Here is a 17500-nt window from a genome sequence, read left to right on the forward strand (position 1 = left end):
TCTCTCTCTCTCTCTCTCTCGACAACTTTTTCTCTGCACTTGTCCCTCCCTCTACACAGATGTTGTTATTGTCAGACAGACGGAGATCAGTTTCTCTTTCATAATATAAGAGTGTTTCCTTTGGAAAATGTTTTAGAGAGAATGTAAAAATGAGAAATGAGGAGAAAGTGAGGGAAACTGAGAAACCGGAGCAGGCGGACGAAAAGGGGACGCGGATGTAATGCATAAAGTATGAGGTGAGGAGTGGCTAGAGCCGAGGTTTTCTTGCATAAGACGTCGGGAAGACTAGATGCCAAATAGTTGCATAGCAAAGCTGCTTTACGAGGCAGGGTGAAAATGAATATGGAAACCATTAAGGATGCAAATGACTTGTTGACAATGGCAAAGAAAAACGATTTTGGTAGAGTATCGGGTCTTACTAAAGCTAAGCGTGACATCCTGAAAGAATGAGGATAGAGAGTTCAAGGGCTAGCTTAAAGTGACGGTGTAGTTCGTGGAAACAGAATATTAGATTAGACAATGTGTAGTGGAGTTGGGAAATAAGTGTAGATGGCAAAAGGAGATTAGGTTGAGGAGAGAGAGGAGAGAGAAATAGAAGGACCAAAGGAAAAAAGAAAGAACGAAAGAATGGAAGAAAGAAAGAATGAATGAAAGAATGAATGGATGAATGAATGAATGAATGAATGAATGAATGAACGAAGGGCGTACAGACACACGATAACTGCCATGGTCAAGTATCTGCGATTGTTCTGCTTCAGTGTATTTATTCGGGTATATATAAAGACGGACTTAAAACAAGAAATATAACAAATAAATATACAAAGTTAAATAAGTAAGAGATATTGCAGAACTATGAAACGAAACAATAACTATAAAAGAGTGTGAAAAATGAAAATAAATATCCCCATGAAACGGAAAAAATTGAATTTGACGTTTTGAGATGTGCACTTTATCAACAAGAAGGAAAAGTAATAAGTGAAAAAGAAACAGAAATTATACCGAGCTTACGATGCCTATTCTAAAAAGAAAATTAGGAAGTGATATATTCCCATACACAGATGTGTGTGTGTGTGTGTGTGTGTGTGTGTGTGTGTGTGTGTGTGTGTGTGTGTGTGTGTGTGTGTGTGTGTGTCTAATACTAAAATAGCGAAATCAAAAATGATCGTGGTGCAGACAACTGGTTAGAGTCAAGCTTAGATACGGCTTGTATAGATAACGCAAAGTAAATGATACTTGATTAATGAAGTTTAATATTCAATGTATGCAATATGCTGATTAATTTGGCGCTTGATAAAAGACTGAGTGAATTACACTATGACATGCTCAATTGCGTAATGTGAGAAACCTGATAGCGGTTATGCTAATAAGTGTTCGTTCTGCATAGCGGAAATTTTAACTATTATAAACAGTAAAGAAAATATTGCTTTCAACTTTTGAAACAAAGCCAGCTATTTCGGTGGAGGGGTTAAATCAACCCCAGTGTTTCACTGGAACTTAGCTTATCGATCCCGAATGTATAAAAGGTAAAGTCTACCTCGGCGGAATTTGAACTTAGAGACAGACGAAATGCCGCTAAACATTTTGCATGGTGTTCTACCGATTCTGCTAGCTCGCTGCCTTGCACTGAAGAAAATGATATAAGAATGAAAATTAGAAAAAAAAAATTATATAACTCCTTCACCCGTTAGAAACCCAAATTCCTTCTCTATATACTGTTTACCCTTCCTATTTCTTACACCGCTAACTACTTCCCTTCTCTACACAAAAATTCATATTTAGTTTTTTACAATTCATCGTCATATTAACGATTCCTGATTGATTTTTCGCATACCTAGAAGTAGGACTTCAATTGATTTGTACGCTGTTTTATCCTACGGACAACTGCCACTTATGTACAAGTTTATATAAGTGTATATGTTGATTTATGCATATATAGGTGTGTGTGTGAGTGTATATGTATATGAATGTATGTGTACATATATGAATGTATATGTATGTGTGTGTGTATATATATATATACATAAGAAAGAATTCCAACCACGTTTCGTGGATCGCTACCTCAACAGCTCCTTTATAGGATCCGGTGGCTAAGGACATCATCAGAAGGAACCACATCCGATTTCGGTCCCTGCTCCGCTACTGTTTTCGACGTTTCCCCCACTTTCGGAGGTGTCCTCAGCTCTGGTGTTGAGTACGTTTTTTTTTTTCTTTTTTCTATGGTTTCTTCGATGCAGCGTCATCAAATGTCGACAGGTGAATGACCGACGTGCCAAACTTCCTTTTAAATACTCACCGGTAGGCTCCATCAGCCAGCACCAGCTAATTGGCATAGAGATCAATTTATTAACATAACTCCAATTTCGAACAATATCGATTTCTTATAACCTACAATTGTTTCTATATTCAATTAATTCAAATTACAAATAATGAAATTATAGATGCATTTAGAATAAAGTAAAATGAACATTTCATCAGAGTTAGAATGCACAACAGAATAAACGTTGATATGATGAGTCGGTGGAGGAGAAGTCGAACTAGTAGAGCGACGGTCAAAACGTTACATAGTGCTGCCCCTCAATACATTCGGTTCAATTACCGACCGAGTTGATTTTCTTATTTTCTTCAGTGTCGATAGGACAGCTACCACTAATGAACTCGGGTTGCGATATTATCACTCTAACTGATATTTTTAATGTATTTGTCATGTGTGAGTAAAGAAAATCGATAAACTTATGAATAAATATTATGAGCATACTTTGTTTTTCAACATGCAATATTGAAAAATCGTGTAAGACTGTACCTTATCCCTCCTATTCATTAAATCAATATTTTCTATTTTTATATTTTCTATCGTAAATCAGTGTCTATTTGTTTGCTGGAGATTTAGTTTTGTGTTAAGATATTTATAATTTATCCGCAAGAATATTAAAAAAAGAAAAACTAGATCAAACCTTTTTGGAGAATTTTCCCAAAAACTGAACTTCCTCGTCCACTTTCATATGTTGGGCAGTTCCATCGTCTATTCTTGAATTGGTATTTGCATTCAAGTATAGCTTGTTTTGCCCCTTGGTAGACAGCGGTAATACTCCCTGGATTTTTTGAAACTAAATTTCTTTGTCTTCTTGTTAGTGGTAACGAAGTTGGATTTTGTATTTGTGTTTGTGGTACCAACATGTTATTAATGGATTCTGCATGCGCCAGTGTCCTGAAAATACACACAATTGTTTTATTATATACTAGAAAAAAAATGATTTCAAAATATTCTGAATCGTTTGCAAACAATTTGTCTTATTTTTAGTTAGGTTATTTTTATTATGAAAGTATTAAAAATTCTTATTTCATTAACCAGTTTTCCCCAATTATTAAGAAAGTATAGTAATAGTATATGCATATTGTTGCCTTTAAAATGCTACTTACTGTTGTGTAAACAAATCAAAGAAGCATATTTTTCAAGACAATTAATTATGTAATGTATTGTGCATGCAATAAATGAAGAAAGAATGAAGTTGTAAGAGTTTAATTTTAAAAACATCTTTCACGCCCTCATATCCATCGGATTAGTAAGTGTTAGCCGTAGGCTTAATCTCCATCTCAACAATAAGTCCGACTCAGGTTTTAGATTCAGCAGAGCTATGTCCATTGCCAAAGAAGTATGAGTGAAGACTGTGAAATATCTTCAACAGAGAACGTACATCCAAACGCCAGCGATACGCGTACATACAAACACACATGTGCGCGCACATCCACGTACACACACGCACACATACTATATATATATATATATATATATATATATATATATATATATATACGAGGTGCTATCAAAAAGTTCCCGGACTACTTTTGTAGCGCACCAGTTGATAACAGCACACGGCTGCGTGCGCAGTGAGGGCTAGCAGCAACCTTCATGGAGCATGTGCCGAGTGACATCGCAGTGTTTACTTCGCAAATTGTGAAATTTGTGTTTTTGTGATCACATGTATGCGACTTTTGTTATGGACAGGAAGTTAGAACAAAGAGCCAACGTGAAATTTTGCGTTAAGCTTGGGAAGTCTGCTACAGAGACATTGAGCATGCTTCTGGAAGCTTACTGTGATGAGGCAATGGGTTGTACGCAATATTTCAAGCGGCACGGGCAATTCAAAATGTACTACAGAACCGCAGCTCAATAAAGAGCATACTCATTCACGTGTTCGACATCCGTTGTATTGCGCATCGAGACATCAGGGTTAGACCGTCAATCGAGATTTCTACTGTGACATTTTGAAGCGTTTGAGGGAGGACATTCGGCGAAAGCGACCGGATCTGTGGAGCGCAAAGAATGACTAGAACGCACCTTGTCCCCGAGCTCTCCTCATTAGTGAATTTCTCACCAAAACAACATGTCATCGCTTCCGCTCCTGCCGTATTCGCCAGATTTAGCACTGGCGTACTTCCATCTCTTCCCCAAGATGAAAATGCAACTCAAAGGTCGCCGTTTTAGCACCATTGTCGAGATCAAGAGCGAATCGCAGAAGGTCCTCGACTCGCTTACGGAAAACGGTTTCCAGGCCGCATTTCAAAAGTGACAGGAACACTGGGACCGGTCTATTGCTGCACAAGGTAACTATTTCGAAGGAGAGGATGTTAAAATTTAGGTAAATAAGTCATTTATTATTATTATTATTATTATTATTATTATTATTATTATTATTATTATTGTTGTTGTTGTTGTTGTTGTTGTTGTTGTTGTTGTTGGTGGTGGTGGTGGTGGTGTTGTTATTAAACTAGTCCTGGAACTTTTTGATACCACCTCGGATATATATATATATATATATATATATGTGTGTGTGTGTGTGTGTGTGTGTGTGTGTGTGTGTGTGTGTGTGTGTGTGTGTGTGTAGGAAACGTAGAAAACGTAACTGGCATTTGTAAGCTTCATATAATATACACGTTTTTCCGTAAGCCGATTATCGCAATTGAACAAACTGATTGTCACACTGTTACGCAATTTTTTTCCTACGTTTTGTTAGACGTGAACTCGAAACTGTACGCCCATACAATCAACCTTCACTGAAAGCCTAGCGAGAAATGTATCGATTATGTTATCTAACTTTTCTGCCAATGGAAAGATGATCAATGGTGAAGCTCAGTATTATAATGATGCTGTCAGCGGTCACAGAAGGAATGAGGAAATAATATGAAAACAACTTGGAAGTGTAATGAGACCACTTCAGACACTAATATGTGTAACGGTAGGGGAGGGACCCTGAGTCAGGATGTCTTTGAGAGCGAAATGACACCATCTCCAATTAACAATAACTCCAGTCTCGGAAGAACGACCAGTAAACGCGGTAATCCCTGCAGCGACTCCAGGAGTACTGGAGAGAGTGAAGCTAATCACATTTAGATGAAACTGAGGACATCATACAAGCCATCAAGGATGAATTTACAACCTTGTAAAAGACAAATGACATGACACGACTCACCATTCTACAAACGCCCCATGGCCTTTGTCAGATACTCGCTGTGTGTTTTCCCTAACATAAGTACAAGAGAATATTTAATAGAAATATTATAAATTTATGGTACTTCATACCCACCGTGTCCAGCATAATAGCTGCTACAGACTTAACTGATATGATGCTGGCACTACCTCAGGAACAAAGGCGAAATTTCTGAGGGCACCTCAAAAGTGGACTTGCCTCGCAATCTCGCATGCTGTAGTACTTGTCCCACTTAGATCCACTGTAGTAATACCTCTGATTAAGGAAATGAGAATAGCGACAGGAGCAGGGACATATTAATAACACCACTTTGCGAGTGGCACTGACCCAACCAAGTTGGTTATCTGCCAAGCTCTACTGTGCATAGGATGACTAACGGAACTGATTCTCCACCTAGTTCTTCACCCCCGAGTTATAGTTACAAAAACTCGTGCGTAATGTGGTGTAAACCAACATAGTGAACCAATATGTGTGTGGGAGAGGCAGAATAGCTGTAAGCATTATATCATGGCTGTAATGAACCCGCATCTCTATGCATCCGTATGGCTCTTTCAAACCTGGATTTAGATTCTCAGATTCACTAACGGTCTACATCCATAATCTATTATAAAAATGTTAATTATGGATTGAAATGGTTAGTGGTGGGATCTGCTCCGCCCAACCGAGGGAATGATTCCTATGGACTGTGTACTAAAGAAGGGTTAACTACTTATTAAATAAAAGAAATAAATTTAGGATTTACTGTGCGCCTCTGAATGATTGGACATTGCCATTGCAAGTGGCAATAAGCTTAAATTGAAATATTTTAGTCCACAATTAATATCCAGCCTGACAGTCAGCTACTCTATTCTCTTTTACTTGTTACATTTATGAAAAACTATCCAAATATTCTATAGTGTGTTGCTCTTTCTACAATATAGGATATCGTATGTTCTATATTGCAAAGTTATTACAGCAGAGTCACAGGTGTGGCTGTGTAGAAAGCTTTGTGAGTGAATTTGATTTGTTTGACTCCCCCCCCCCCCTCCACCGCTTGACAACTGGCGTTGGGGTGTTTAAGTCCCCATAACTTAACGGCTCAGCAAAAGAACCGAATAGAAAAAGCACCAGGCTTTAAAAAGTAAGTACTGTGATCGATTCGCACGACTAAAATTCTTTGTGGCGGTGCTTTAGTATGTCCTCAGTCTAATGATTGAAGCATGTAAAAGATAAAATATTCGAGCAAATTCCATAACTATATCCTCAGTATCAACCCGCTTTTATCGTCCTGTCTACCAAACTATACCTACCTACCTACCTACCTACCAGCTTACCTACCTACCAACCTACCTTCTTACCTGTCTACATACATACATACATACATACATACATACATACATACATACATAATCCTTAGGCATAATCGAATTACCGAGTAGTACCACTTGTGTTTAGTATCAGAATGAGAGACTACAGAGCTTACCATCACGGTGGCCAAATTGCGAATGAGGAATGGGAAGAAGTAATGATGTGATATGGAATGTTAAATGAATTGAGAGAAGTGGGGCGAGGCGATGAGAGATTGTGTAAGTAGAGAGGAGTCGTATGGGGTAGTAAAAAGTAAAGCATGGAGAAGTGACTAAATTTTGTAGCAGGATCCAGGTCAGTTGAGGTGGAGAGATGAATCCGGTGAGTAAGAAGTCAACAAAGCAAAGGAAACCATTGATAATAGAGTCGCACATATTAGGGCAAAAAGGGGTGGGGATAAAGGGATAATCTACTAGAGAGTTGCTATTAGTATAATAGGGATGGTCAAAACTAAACAGTTAATAACTTATAAAGAAAGAAACGAAAGGTTTAGAATTATAAAGTGATCGGTTATAAAGACAAATATCTTTTTACGCCACTTCTTTATATTTCCTCTGCTTTACTTTCCTCATTCTGTATTATTAAGTATTTTTACCTCCAAAGATTAAGTTAATGGTCTGTAAAGTTGTAATCCTATTGAAAATTTATTATCGGTGGTACTGTATTTAAGTTTTTGTACACGATCTACAAGCAGTATACAATAAAACTGTAGTTAATGGAGCATGTTATTTCTTTAGCCGTCATTCAAGTGTTGTTTCTTACATACTTGTTTTGGAAGAACTTTGTGTTTCTCTAGATGTTTGAATGTGGCTGACTAATGGTTAAAATGCCAGGATTGGATAGCATGTCCTATAAAATTTATTGCTAAATGATAGATTTGTTCACTACTCACTTGGCAGTTGTCTATTGCAACTATCGTCGGACTGAAAACTCATGTGGACTGGGAAATGGTAACGTTATTAAGGGATGACCTCAAAAAGGGAAAAACTTTGATAACATCAGCTACATAACTGCTTAGTACTGACTTAAAAATTTTTTAGTGAAGAAACTGACACTTGCCCTGGCTTATTTATTCGTCACACATTCTGGTTCTGTATGTGACAAATACCACCTATTTCGATGTATCGTTTGAGTGGGTGGACACTAAGGCTTGGTTCGCTGAAGCTTCGGTCCATTTATGTAAGGCTAAAATTACCTAATGATTGTATTAAGGGTGAGCAATCTCATTCGCGTCATCAGAGTCTGCGAGACCCTGCTCATCGGTATTTAAGATAACTGCTCAACTTCTACATTATAGAAGGGAAGGGAAAAGAACATAGCATGAATAGGGACCTGGTCAATTTAAATCGGTTGAAAGATTTCGATAGAGTCGACCGTTGATACTTATTTGGGTGAATAAGAAATGGAAAGAGGTGAACTAAGTGGCTAGTCTCACGCAGAAATGACCAGAAAGGAAATATTCGTAAAGAGTCGGGTGAAGGTATTGAATGCCTACATTGAACTGTCATCGAGTACCGCCTGACTGTCATGAACGGAGCGCTTATTCTTCGCTATCTATGCAGGGGACATGTTTTGCTGGCCAGACGATCCATTTGCTGTCAACATCCGCTGCGTAGTGGACTGGGAATGCCGTGGCTAATGATGCGCAGACATACGCTGAGGCTGCATCATCTCTAGTGTTTCCTGACGATGAGCACATGTGGTTGCAGTTTCCTAGACGCGCTTTTCTGCAGCTCGTCTTTTTAACTGAGCTACCGTCATGGATCAGGCGGGGACCGATGCATACGGTGGAAGTTCTACAGTGGTACTGTACATAGGTTTAGAAGCGGTAAGTGCAATGGCGTTCTAAGTGAGGCTCTGGGCTTCGACGAGAATCAAGAGGCTGATAGATACCGAATGACTTTAATGTCAAGGCCCTTATTGCGGATGCAAGGGCTTTTTAATTCTTATTTTTAGCAATGTAGGGGCTACCCTGCAACCTCAGTCACAACTAGTGAGAATTGACCTTTTCCTTCTTGGTTTATATTGCGTATAGCCACTTTCATTGTTATACATACATACATACATACATACATACATATATATATATATATATATATATATATATATATATATATATATATATATATATATATATATATATATATATATAGGCGCAGGAGTGGCTTTCCTCACAACCACATGGTTCCGGGTTCAGTCCCACTACGTGGCACCTTGGATAAGTATCTTCTACTATAGCCTCGGGCCGATCAAAGCCTTGTGATTAAATTTGGTAGACGGAAACTGAAAGAAGCCCCTTGTATATGTCTATTTATACATGTATGTGTGTGTTTGTTATTTGTGTTTGTGGTTGTCCCCCCACCATCGCTTGACAACCGGTGTTGGTGTGTTTACGTCCCCGTCACTAGCGGTTCGGCAAAAGAACCCGATAGAATAAGTACTAGGCTTACAAAGAATAAGATTCATTCGACTAAAGATGGTGCTCCAGCATAGCCGCAATCAAAGAAAAGTAGAACTCAAAATATGAGTATATGTATATTTTAATTAATATTTGGCGGAAGTAACAGGGTGACTCAATGTCCGAGATTTTCACAACGTTGGCACTTATCAAACAAGTTACACTTAATAAACTATTTCAACCTCTCGGACCTTGAGTCATCTCTTACTTCTGCTAAATATTAATATGTGTATGTGTATGTCTGTGTTTGTGTGCGTGTGTGTGTGTGTATGTTCATATATGTGTTCTTGAGCAAGGCACTTCATTTCACGTTGCTCCAGTTCACTCAGCTGTCGAAATGAGTTGCGATGTCACTGGTGCCAAGCTGTATTGGCCTTTGCCTTTCGCTTGGATATCGTGGCACTCCTTCAGTTACGACGACGAGAATTCCGGCTGATCCGATCAACGGAACAGCCTGCTCGTGAATTTAACGCGCAAGTGGTGAGCACTCCACAGACAAATATACCGTTACCGTGGTCCTCGAGGAGATTCAGCCTGACACAGAGTGTGAAAAGGCTGGCCCTTTGAAATGCAGGTACAACAGGAACAGGAAGAATAAGTGAGAGAAAGTTGTGGTAAAAGAGTACAGCAGGGTTCGCTACCATCCCCTGCCGGAGCCTCGTGGAACTTTAAGTGTTTTCGCTCAATAAACACTCACAACGCCCGGTTCGGGAATCGAGACCGTGATCCTACGACTGCGAGTCCACTGCCCTAACCATTGGGACGTTGCGCCTCCACTTCTTTGGATAACATTGGTGGCGTAGAGAGGGGTGGTTAGTATGCATGAGCGACTGCTGGTCTTCAATGAAAAACGTCACTGGATTTGTGCCGCGGTAGGGAATTTTCTATGTGCAGTCCCATGATCCTTTATGACCGAAGGGGTCTTTACCAATGCATGTATATACATATACTTGAGAAGGAAGGTGAGCGTCGCGCGGGAGGTGTTGAATTTGAGTGGTGTTATTGAAAGCTGGGTGAAAGTGATGAAAATGGCAAGAGTGGATGGCACCACACTAATTGTAGGCGTCAGAGTAGGTGAGCAAAAATTGAAGAGGAAACTTGCTCCAAGTATACAGGGAGAACTTGGATGGTGGGGTTCTTGAATTGTCCCAAGAAGTCGTCCTTTTTCAAGAGTATCGTATTATTACTTTTCTGTTAATTATTTTATTATTTCATTTCTTTTTGATAATATTGAATACCATGTAATGCGGCGAGCTGGCATAATCGTTACCGCGCCAGGTAAGATGCTTAGTGACATTTTGTCTGTCTTTACGTTCTCCGTTCAAATTCCGCCGAGATTGATTTTGTCTTTCATCCTTTCGGGTTCGATAAAAAATAAGTACCAGTTTAGCACTAGAGTCAATGTAATAGACTTTCGCCCTCCCCTGATAATGCATGTCCTGTGCCAAAATTTGAAATTGATATTGTATACCATACAAATTTCATTTCTTTTGCTGACATTGTATGCCATGTATATTTAGATTGTTTTTTTGTCTATGTAAATACCTATAGTTTTGTGCTTGTCTTTGTATTTTTCCCTCTCATTCGTCGCCCTGATGGCAAATAAAAGAAATCCTCATCATCATCACCATCATCATCATTATCATCACCATCATTATTATTATTATTATTATTATTATTATTATTATTATTATTATTATTATTATTATTATCATTATTATCATTATAGAAGACGTCGCATAGTATCCTGTATTGTGATGTGGCAGATTGAAGATATTGTGTGTACCGGGGTTGGGGGTGGGGTATTATCTGCCAAGTCACAAGTATCTGAAACAGACAGTACTTTAAGCAGTATGCGTGCAGTTCTAAGTAAAGCTGATTTTTGCAATATACCACGATTGTAGGAGTATTTCGAAAGTCTCCAGATGTTCCTTCAAGTTGGGTGGTATTGAACCAAATGCTCTAATGACTAAAGGAACAACCTGTATGTTTAGACTTGTGCAACCGCCACATCTTAGCGATCTTAATTTTCAGATTTCCATATTTATCAATCTTTTCTCTTTCGTTCGTGATATGCTGATTTGGTATTGCCACGTCGATTATTAGGCAATCTTGCTTGTCTCTTCTAAAGGCTACTATATCTAGCCTTCGGTGCTCTAACACCTTGGCTGTCTAGAAGTCAAAGCCCCAGATGATCTTTGCCTTCCTGTTTTCTTCCGTTACTTTTCCCAGTCTACATTGGTGCCAAGCACCAGTTATCACATACCCATACTTCTGGATGGTTTAAGCTTGAATATCAAGATTTTTGCAAAATTACCTTAGGTGTAATAGCCGGCAACTGACTAGGCCTACCGGCGCGAACATTTTCATCCATGCGCAAAAAGGGTGGTGTTATCTCCTGCCGAAAGGATTTGTCCTATGAGGCATTAGTTTTGGCGCGAAAAAGTAAGATCGGATACTTTTTTAAAGCATCTCGTATCTATCTATCTATCTATCTATCTATCTATCTATCAATCTATCTATCTATCTACCTATCTATCTATCTATCTATCTATCTATCTATCTATCTATCTGTCTATCTATCTATCTATCTATATATATATATATATATATATATATCTATCGATCTATCTATCTATCCAATTAACTATCTCATCTGCTTTCCTTTCTGCCAATGTATGTATTTGCTCTCTAATACCGGTAAATATTTAATACTAATAAGAAAAAAATGAATGATGGTGTACCCCATCATGGTCACAGCTTTTGGTCTGGAAGACAAAAAAATAATAATAATGTAACATCCACAGCTATTTGCTAAGATTATTTCACTTTAATTTAACTATCTAGCGATATATCTTTTAATGCATTAGATCTCCATAACATTGTTTCATTATGTAAAACATTTAGACTGTGCCAGCAATTTGATCACAAAAATACAGAATAATATAGACCTTCTTCCTCCTCCCTCTCTCCTTCTCTCTCTCTTTCTCTCGTTTCTCTTTCTCTCTCTCTCACTCTCTTGTATTCCTTCGTTCTATTTTTTCACTGATTCCATTATTTCCGTTGTTATAATGTCTTTGAGTAAGTCTAGGGCATTCTTTCACGATATGGGTAATGGCTTCGTCAACTCTATCACAGAATCGGCACAGTGGAGACACTTGCTCGTTCCTAAGGTTGACCCTCCAATTTGTAGCCAAAGCTTAGTCCTGCGCCACCAGTATGGTGCGCTCAGTCTCTCTTTTCGGTGTTCCCTTTTCAGCCAGTCCTACGTATATTCTCCATCAACTTCAGTTGTGGATACATGGAATTGACTGTGTTGTCTCTTATTGTGTAGTGCTTCTCCATGCCCTTTTTTGTATTTCTTGCGTTTTTTTCTCTGCTTTCAAACGCCCTCTTCCCTAACTGACACGTGCAAGGTTTCTTTATTTTGAGACAGGTGCCTCAGTATGTTCCCAAGTTCGATATGTACGCAGTCTCCCACACTTATCAGTGCCCTTCCTCTATTTGCTCTCTTGATGTATAGGTGATCAGTGTCTACTCGTGGATGATGGGTTGCATGCATTTTTAGGAGCTTTCTTGACTTCCTGTCCAACTCCTTTAGCTCATCCTCTGTCTACCTCAGAATACCAGCGCCATACCGAGTCACTGCGACTGTGCGTGTGTTTATTGCCGAAACTATGTGTCTCTCGCATTCAACTTTGAATCCAATATTTTCTCATTCGCCACAGATACCCTTTCTTTGTCTTTTCTTTTATATCATTGTGCTCAAATCCATCTGCCTCAAGCATTCCTAGCTATTTATATCTGTATTCAGGTCTAATTGCCTTCGTCATTTCAGCTCTTGGCATAAATACACCTATTCTGACAAGCTTTGCTCGTCTCATCACCATCATAGCACATTTTGAAAGTTTAAACTCCTTGATATCATTTGAGGAAATCTGCACAGACTAGACTGTGCAGTTCTGCTTCCTTTACCACTTTCCAGACCACTTTGTAGTATATTATGGTTGCATAACGAAATACATTGCACCTACAGGTCATTAGTACTTCCCAGATCATACTCCAGCTTTGTCTTCTGAAGCATTTCAATCAGGGGAATGATTCTCAATTCAAAGATCAGTGGGGGTACACTGTCCCACTGGAAGATTCCTCTCCTAATTTTCACTTTTAATACCTGATTCCCTGCAGTCAATTCAGTTCTCCAGCCTTCCATACTGTTCCATATAAGGCATCTTATGTTTTCTGCTACTCCATACATTTCCATAGTCCTCGTTAGCCAAGTGAGTGGACTCATATCGCATGCTTTACGATAACCAATCCATAACATCTTCAGATTTGTGCGTCTTCACTTGTACTTTTTGATAATCAGTCTATTTATTAATCACTGATCTATTCTATAGGTAGCAATCCATTATTTTTCTAATATCCATACAGTTGACAGGCCAAAAGACGTGATAATAGTTTCCACATTAGCAGAGGACATGTTATTGGTCGTAAGTTGGATACAATGTTACTCTTTTCAACAGCCTTGATACATAACAATGTCTTTCCCTTTGTCATCTAGCTGGGTATTGAGCCTTTCTGCAAGCAGTTATCCAGCTGTTCAGAATTGTCTGCATGCTAGGCGAAATGTTTAGCGGCATTTCATCCGTTTTCATGTTCTGCGTTAAAATTCCACTGGAATCGACTCTGCCTTTCAGCCTTTCTGGGTTAATAAAATAAGTACATGCCAAGAACTGAGGTCGATGTAATTGACTAGTCCTTCTCCTGAAACTTCAGGCCTTGTACCTATGGTAAAAAGGATTATTATCATTTTTATAACAAAAAAACGTGTCTTCTCATTGAAGATAGTATCTTTAGACTGACTTGGCGATATTCTGGTAACAGCATCTGTTAAGTTGACGGAGGTTCTAACTACACCACAGGTCAGTTTTCGTAGGATAAATTTTAATTTTGTTTTTACATATCGAGCAACCAGGATATTACAAGTGGGACGAGTTCACTGCGCAAATAGACCCAGTAGAAATGTATCAACCTGTAATAACTTTCATTATTTATCAATATATGCAATATATAGGGTGGTGAGCAGGCAGTATCGTTAGTACGACGGACAAAATGCTTAGCGACATTGCGTTCGTCTTTACGTTCTGAGTTCAAATTCCGTCAAGGCCGACTTTACCTTTCATCCTTTTCAGGTCGATAAAATAAGTACCAGTTGAACATTGGGGTCGATGTAATCGACTTACCACCGTCACCGAAATTGCTGGCCTTGTACCAAAATTTGAAATCAATATATGCAACATATTGGGCGGCTAGTTGACAGAATTGCTAGCACACCGGGTAAAATGCTGCCGGTATTTCGACCGTCTTTATGGTCTGAGTTCAAATTCCGCTGTAGTGGACTTTGCCTTTCATTTCTTCGGGTAAACATAATAAGTACTGGAGTGGATGGAATCGACGTAATCCCTCTCTCGAAAATGCCGGCCTAATACCAACATTTGGAACCAATATGTGCAATATATTGAGAACTGAGAATTATTTTATTTAAGAATTTTGTCTGAACTGATAGGCAAAAGATAAAAATATATTTACCGCTTCTAACGAAATTGAAGATAATCTTACTTCTAATACCTTATTCGTATCTATATTTTATGCAAGTTTTATATAAATTGTATGTCCGCATATGAGTGTGTGCCTGCGTTCCTATATTCTTATATATACGGGAATTTGAGATTATATATTTTCGTTTGAAGTATCTGATTTATATAATAATTTGAGACAAGTCTCTGGAGACTTTCGACAATGGCCTACTGTGACATTAAATCTGTACAGGAAAATTGTGATGGGAAAACGTAGTCAGAAAAGGAGTTACAGAGAAATGGATTTATAGCGACTAATGTGGCTGAAGAACGAAAGAAATCGGGTACAATGAACATACTTAATTAAGGGAGAGATTGACTGTTCGCAGGTTATACTTAGAGAAGAGAGAAAGAGAATTAGAATTAGTTTGCCAATAAGACTGAAATCTAAAGCTGTAATCCTTACTGTACAGTTCAAAAACTTATTCCAATTAACTTATGATTCCACCCTGAAAGGAGTAATTAAGACTTTTTTGTTTGAATTTTTAGATATATCTCTTTCTATTGTTTATAAATGGGATTCTGGTTTCTAAAATATAAGAATCTTAAGATGTTATGATACTTAACCCATTAAGTGAAATTTTTTTATTCATTTTTTTCTTTTGACTTTGTCAGGTGTCTTAAGGAGTTAAAATAATATGTAGAATTAAAATTTTCTTCATATGTAAATTATTTTGGAAATTAGGATAAATTTTTCGAAAAGTCACAAAGTATTTTTGTCCTTTCCTATTTAATTGCAATACTAAGCATTTTAATTTTTTTAAACTATGGTGTCAAATGTGAACGTGTATGAAATATTAATGAATGATATAGATGGGAAATGCCAAAAAAAAAAAACGTTTTCAAAACAGTCAATATTTTTTTAAGTCAAAAATTGCAAATTTATGTCAGAGCTAATAATGACAAACTTTAATTACTAAATGTTGTTAAACACTCCTCTGCAAACGCAATGTCCATAAGCCATTCGCTTTAAATACAACGAACAACCGGCAGTGAGACTGTTTTTAGCAGATCCGCAAATGGGGCCCATGGCAGGCAAGAGGTTAATCTAAAAAGTATTCGTCGCAGAAACACAAATTTAGATTTTAGTCTTCATGGATTAAAAATTCCACTTGCCTTAAATGTCTAGTACAGTGGTTCCCAACCTGAGTTCCGCAGATACATGCGGTGGTCCATAAAGCTAGTACTGGGGGTCCGTGAGTTAAATTCAAAATTTCACACACACACACACACACACACACACACGTATATATATATATATATATATATATATATATATATATATATATATGCACATAAGGATAAGCATATTGAAAGGGGCCCGTGAGAAAACTGATTTAAGTAAAAGGGTTGGGAACCACTGGTCTAGTAGCTTGTTACAGAAGATTAATTGTAATTTACTTTTCGTAATGGTTAAATAAATTTAATCTCTTATGGTACCTATTTAGAATTGAGATTATGTTTTACTCTAGGAACTAAATGATGCAATAATGCACTTCTAACAAATGGAAAGCAGGTTCAGATATCAGTTTATTCAGTAAGTCGTATGAAACAGGTCGGTGACAATTTATAAATCTATTTTTGATAAAATAATTGATAAACACTTGATATCTAGTCAATTAATACAAAACTTTTAAAGCAAAAAGTTAATAACTCATTTCTAATGACGTGTGGTGATAAAATAATTAACATAATTATGATAATTTGAAAATGGATGTTTCTCATCAAAACCTAGGGTAGTCATTTCAAGACAAATAGAAACTGAAATACATTAAATGACAAATTATTAAATACCATGTGGTTGTAAGGGATTATATATATATATATATATATATGTGTGGGGGGGGGGGGGATGGATGGATGGATGGATGGATGTACGCATGTATATGTATGTATGTATGTATGTATCTATCTATATATAGATGTATATATATATATATATATATATATATATATGTTTATATATATGTATACGTATAACAAGCAATGTAGCTAGTTAGATGATAAATATTACTTCTCATTACATATGTGCGCGTGTATGTATATATATATATATAGATAGATAAATAGATAGATAGATAGATAGATAGATAGATAGATAGATAGATAGATAGGTACATACATACATACACACATACATATATGCATACATACATACATACATACATACATATACACGCACGTATATACATATATATATATATATATATATATATATATATATACAAGCGCACGTATACACATATACATTAAAGATTTGCGCATCATATAATAGGTAACTTTGGAAGTGTTCTTTTGCTACTATAGATAATATAAGGAAATATGGCATACATAGAATAATTGTAGGTTAACTTTTATCAAATTTCTCGTTGCTTGTACGAAATGATGAAATGAATGTTATTTCTTTTAAATATTTATTAATCTACTATTTACACTCTTTCTTCCACCTCTGTCTCTCTCTCTCTTCTCTCTCTCTCTCTCTCTCTCTCTCTCTCTCTCTCTCTCTCTCTCTCTCTCTCTCTCTCTCTCTCTCTCTCTCTCTCTCTGTATGTAGCATTCTTCTACTCACT

The 17500-nt window shown here is 37.4% G+C and overlaps 2 protein-coding genes across 6 annotated transcripts in view; one reads left to right on the forward strand and one right to left on the reverse strand.

The window, feature by feature from the left end:
• LOC106882622 (protein Wnt-9a) overlaps positions 1-17500 on the forward strand; it is a 278778-nt gene that overhangs the window by 62746 nt on the left and 198532 nt on the right. The window lies entirely within an intron of this gene.
• LOC106878311 (protein Wnt-1) overlaps positions 1-17500 on the reverse strand; it is a 77228-nt gene that overhangs the window by 35599 nt on the left and 24129 nt on the right. For all 3 annotated transcript variants that reach the window (XM_089340270.1, XM_014927501.3, XM_089340271.1), the window contains exon 2: positions 2952-3205. In XM_089340270.1, coding sequence (XP_089196396.1) covers positions 2952-3205 — 254 coding nt within the window. The remainder of the gene's footprint in view (positions 1-2951; positions 3206-17500) is intronic.

This window comes from Octopus bimaculoides, chromosome 23 (assembly GCF_046866305.1).
Source record: "Octopus bimaculoides isolate indiv1 chromosome 23, ASM4686630v1, whole genome shotgun sequence".
Classification (NCBI taxonomy): Eukaryota; Metazoa; Mollusca; class Cephalopoda; order Octopoda; family Octopodidae; genus Octopus; species Octopus bimaculoides.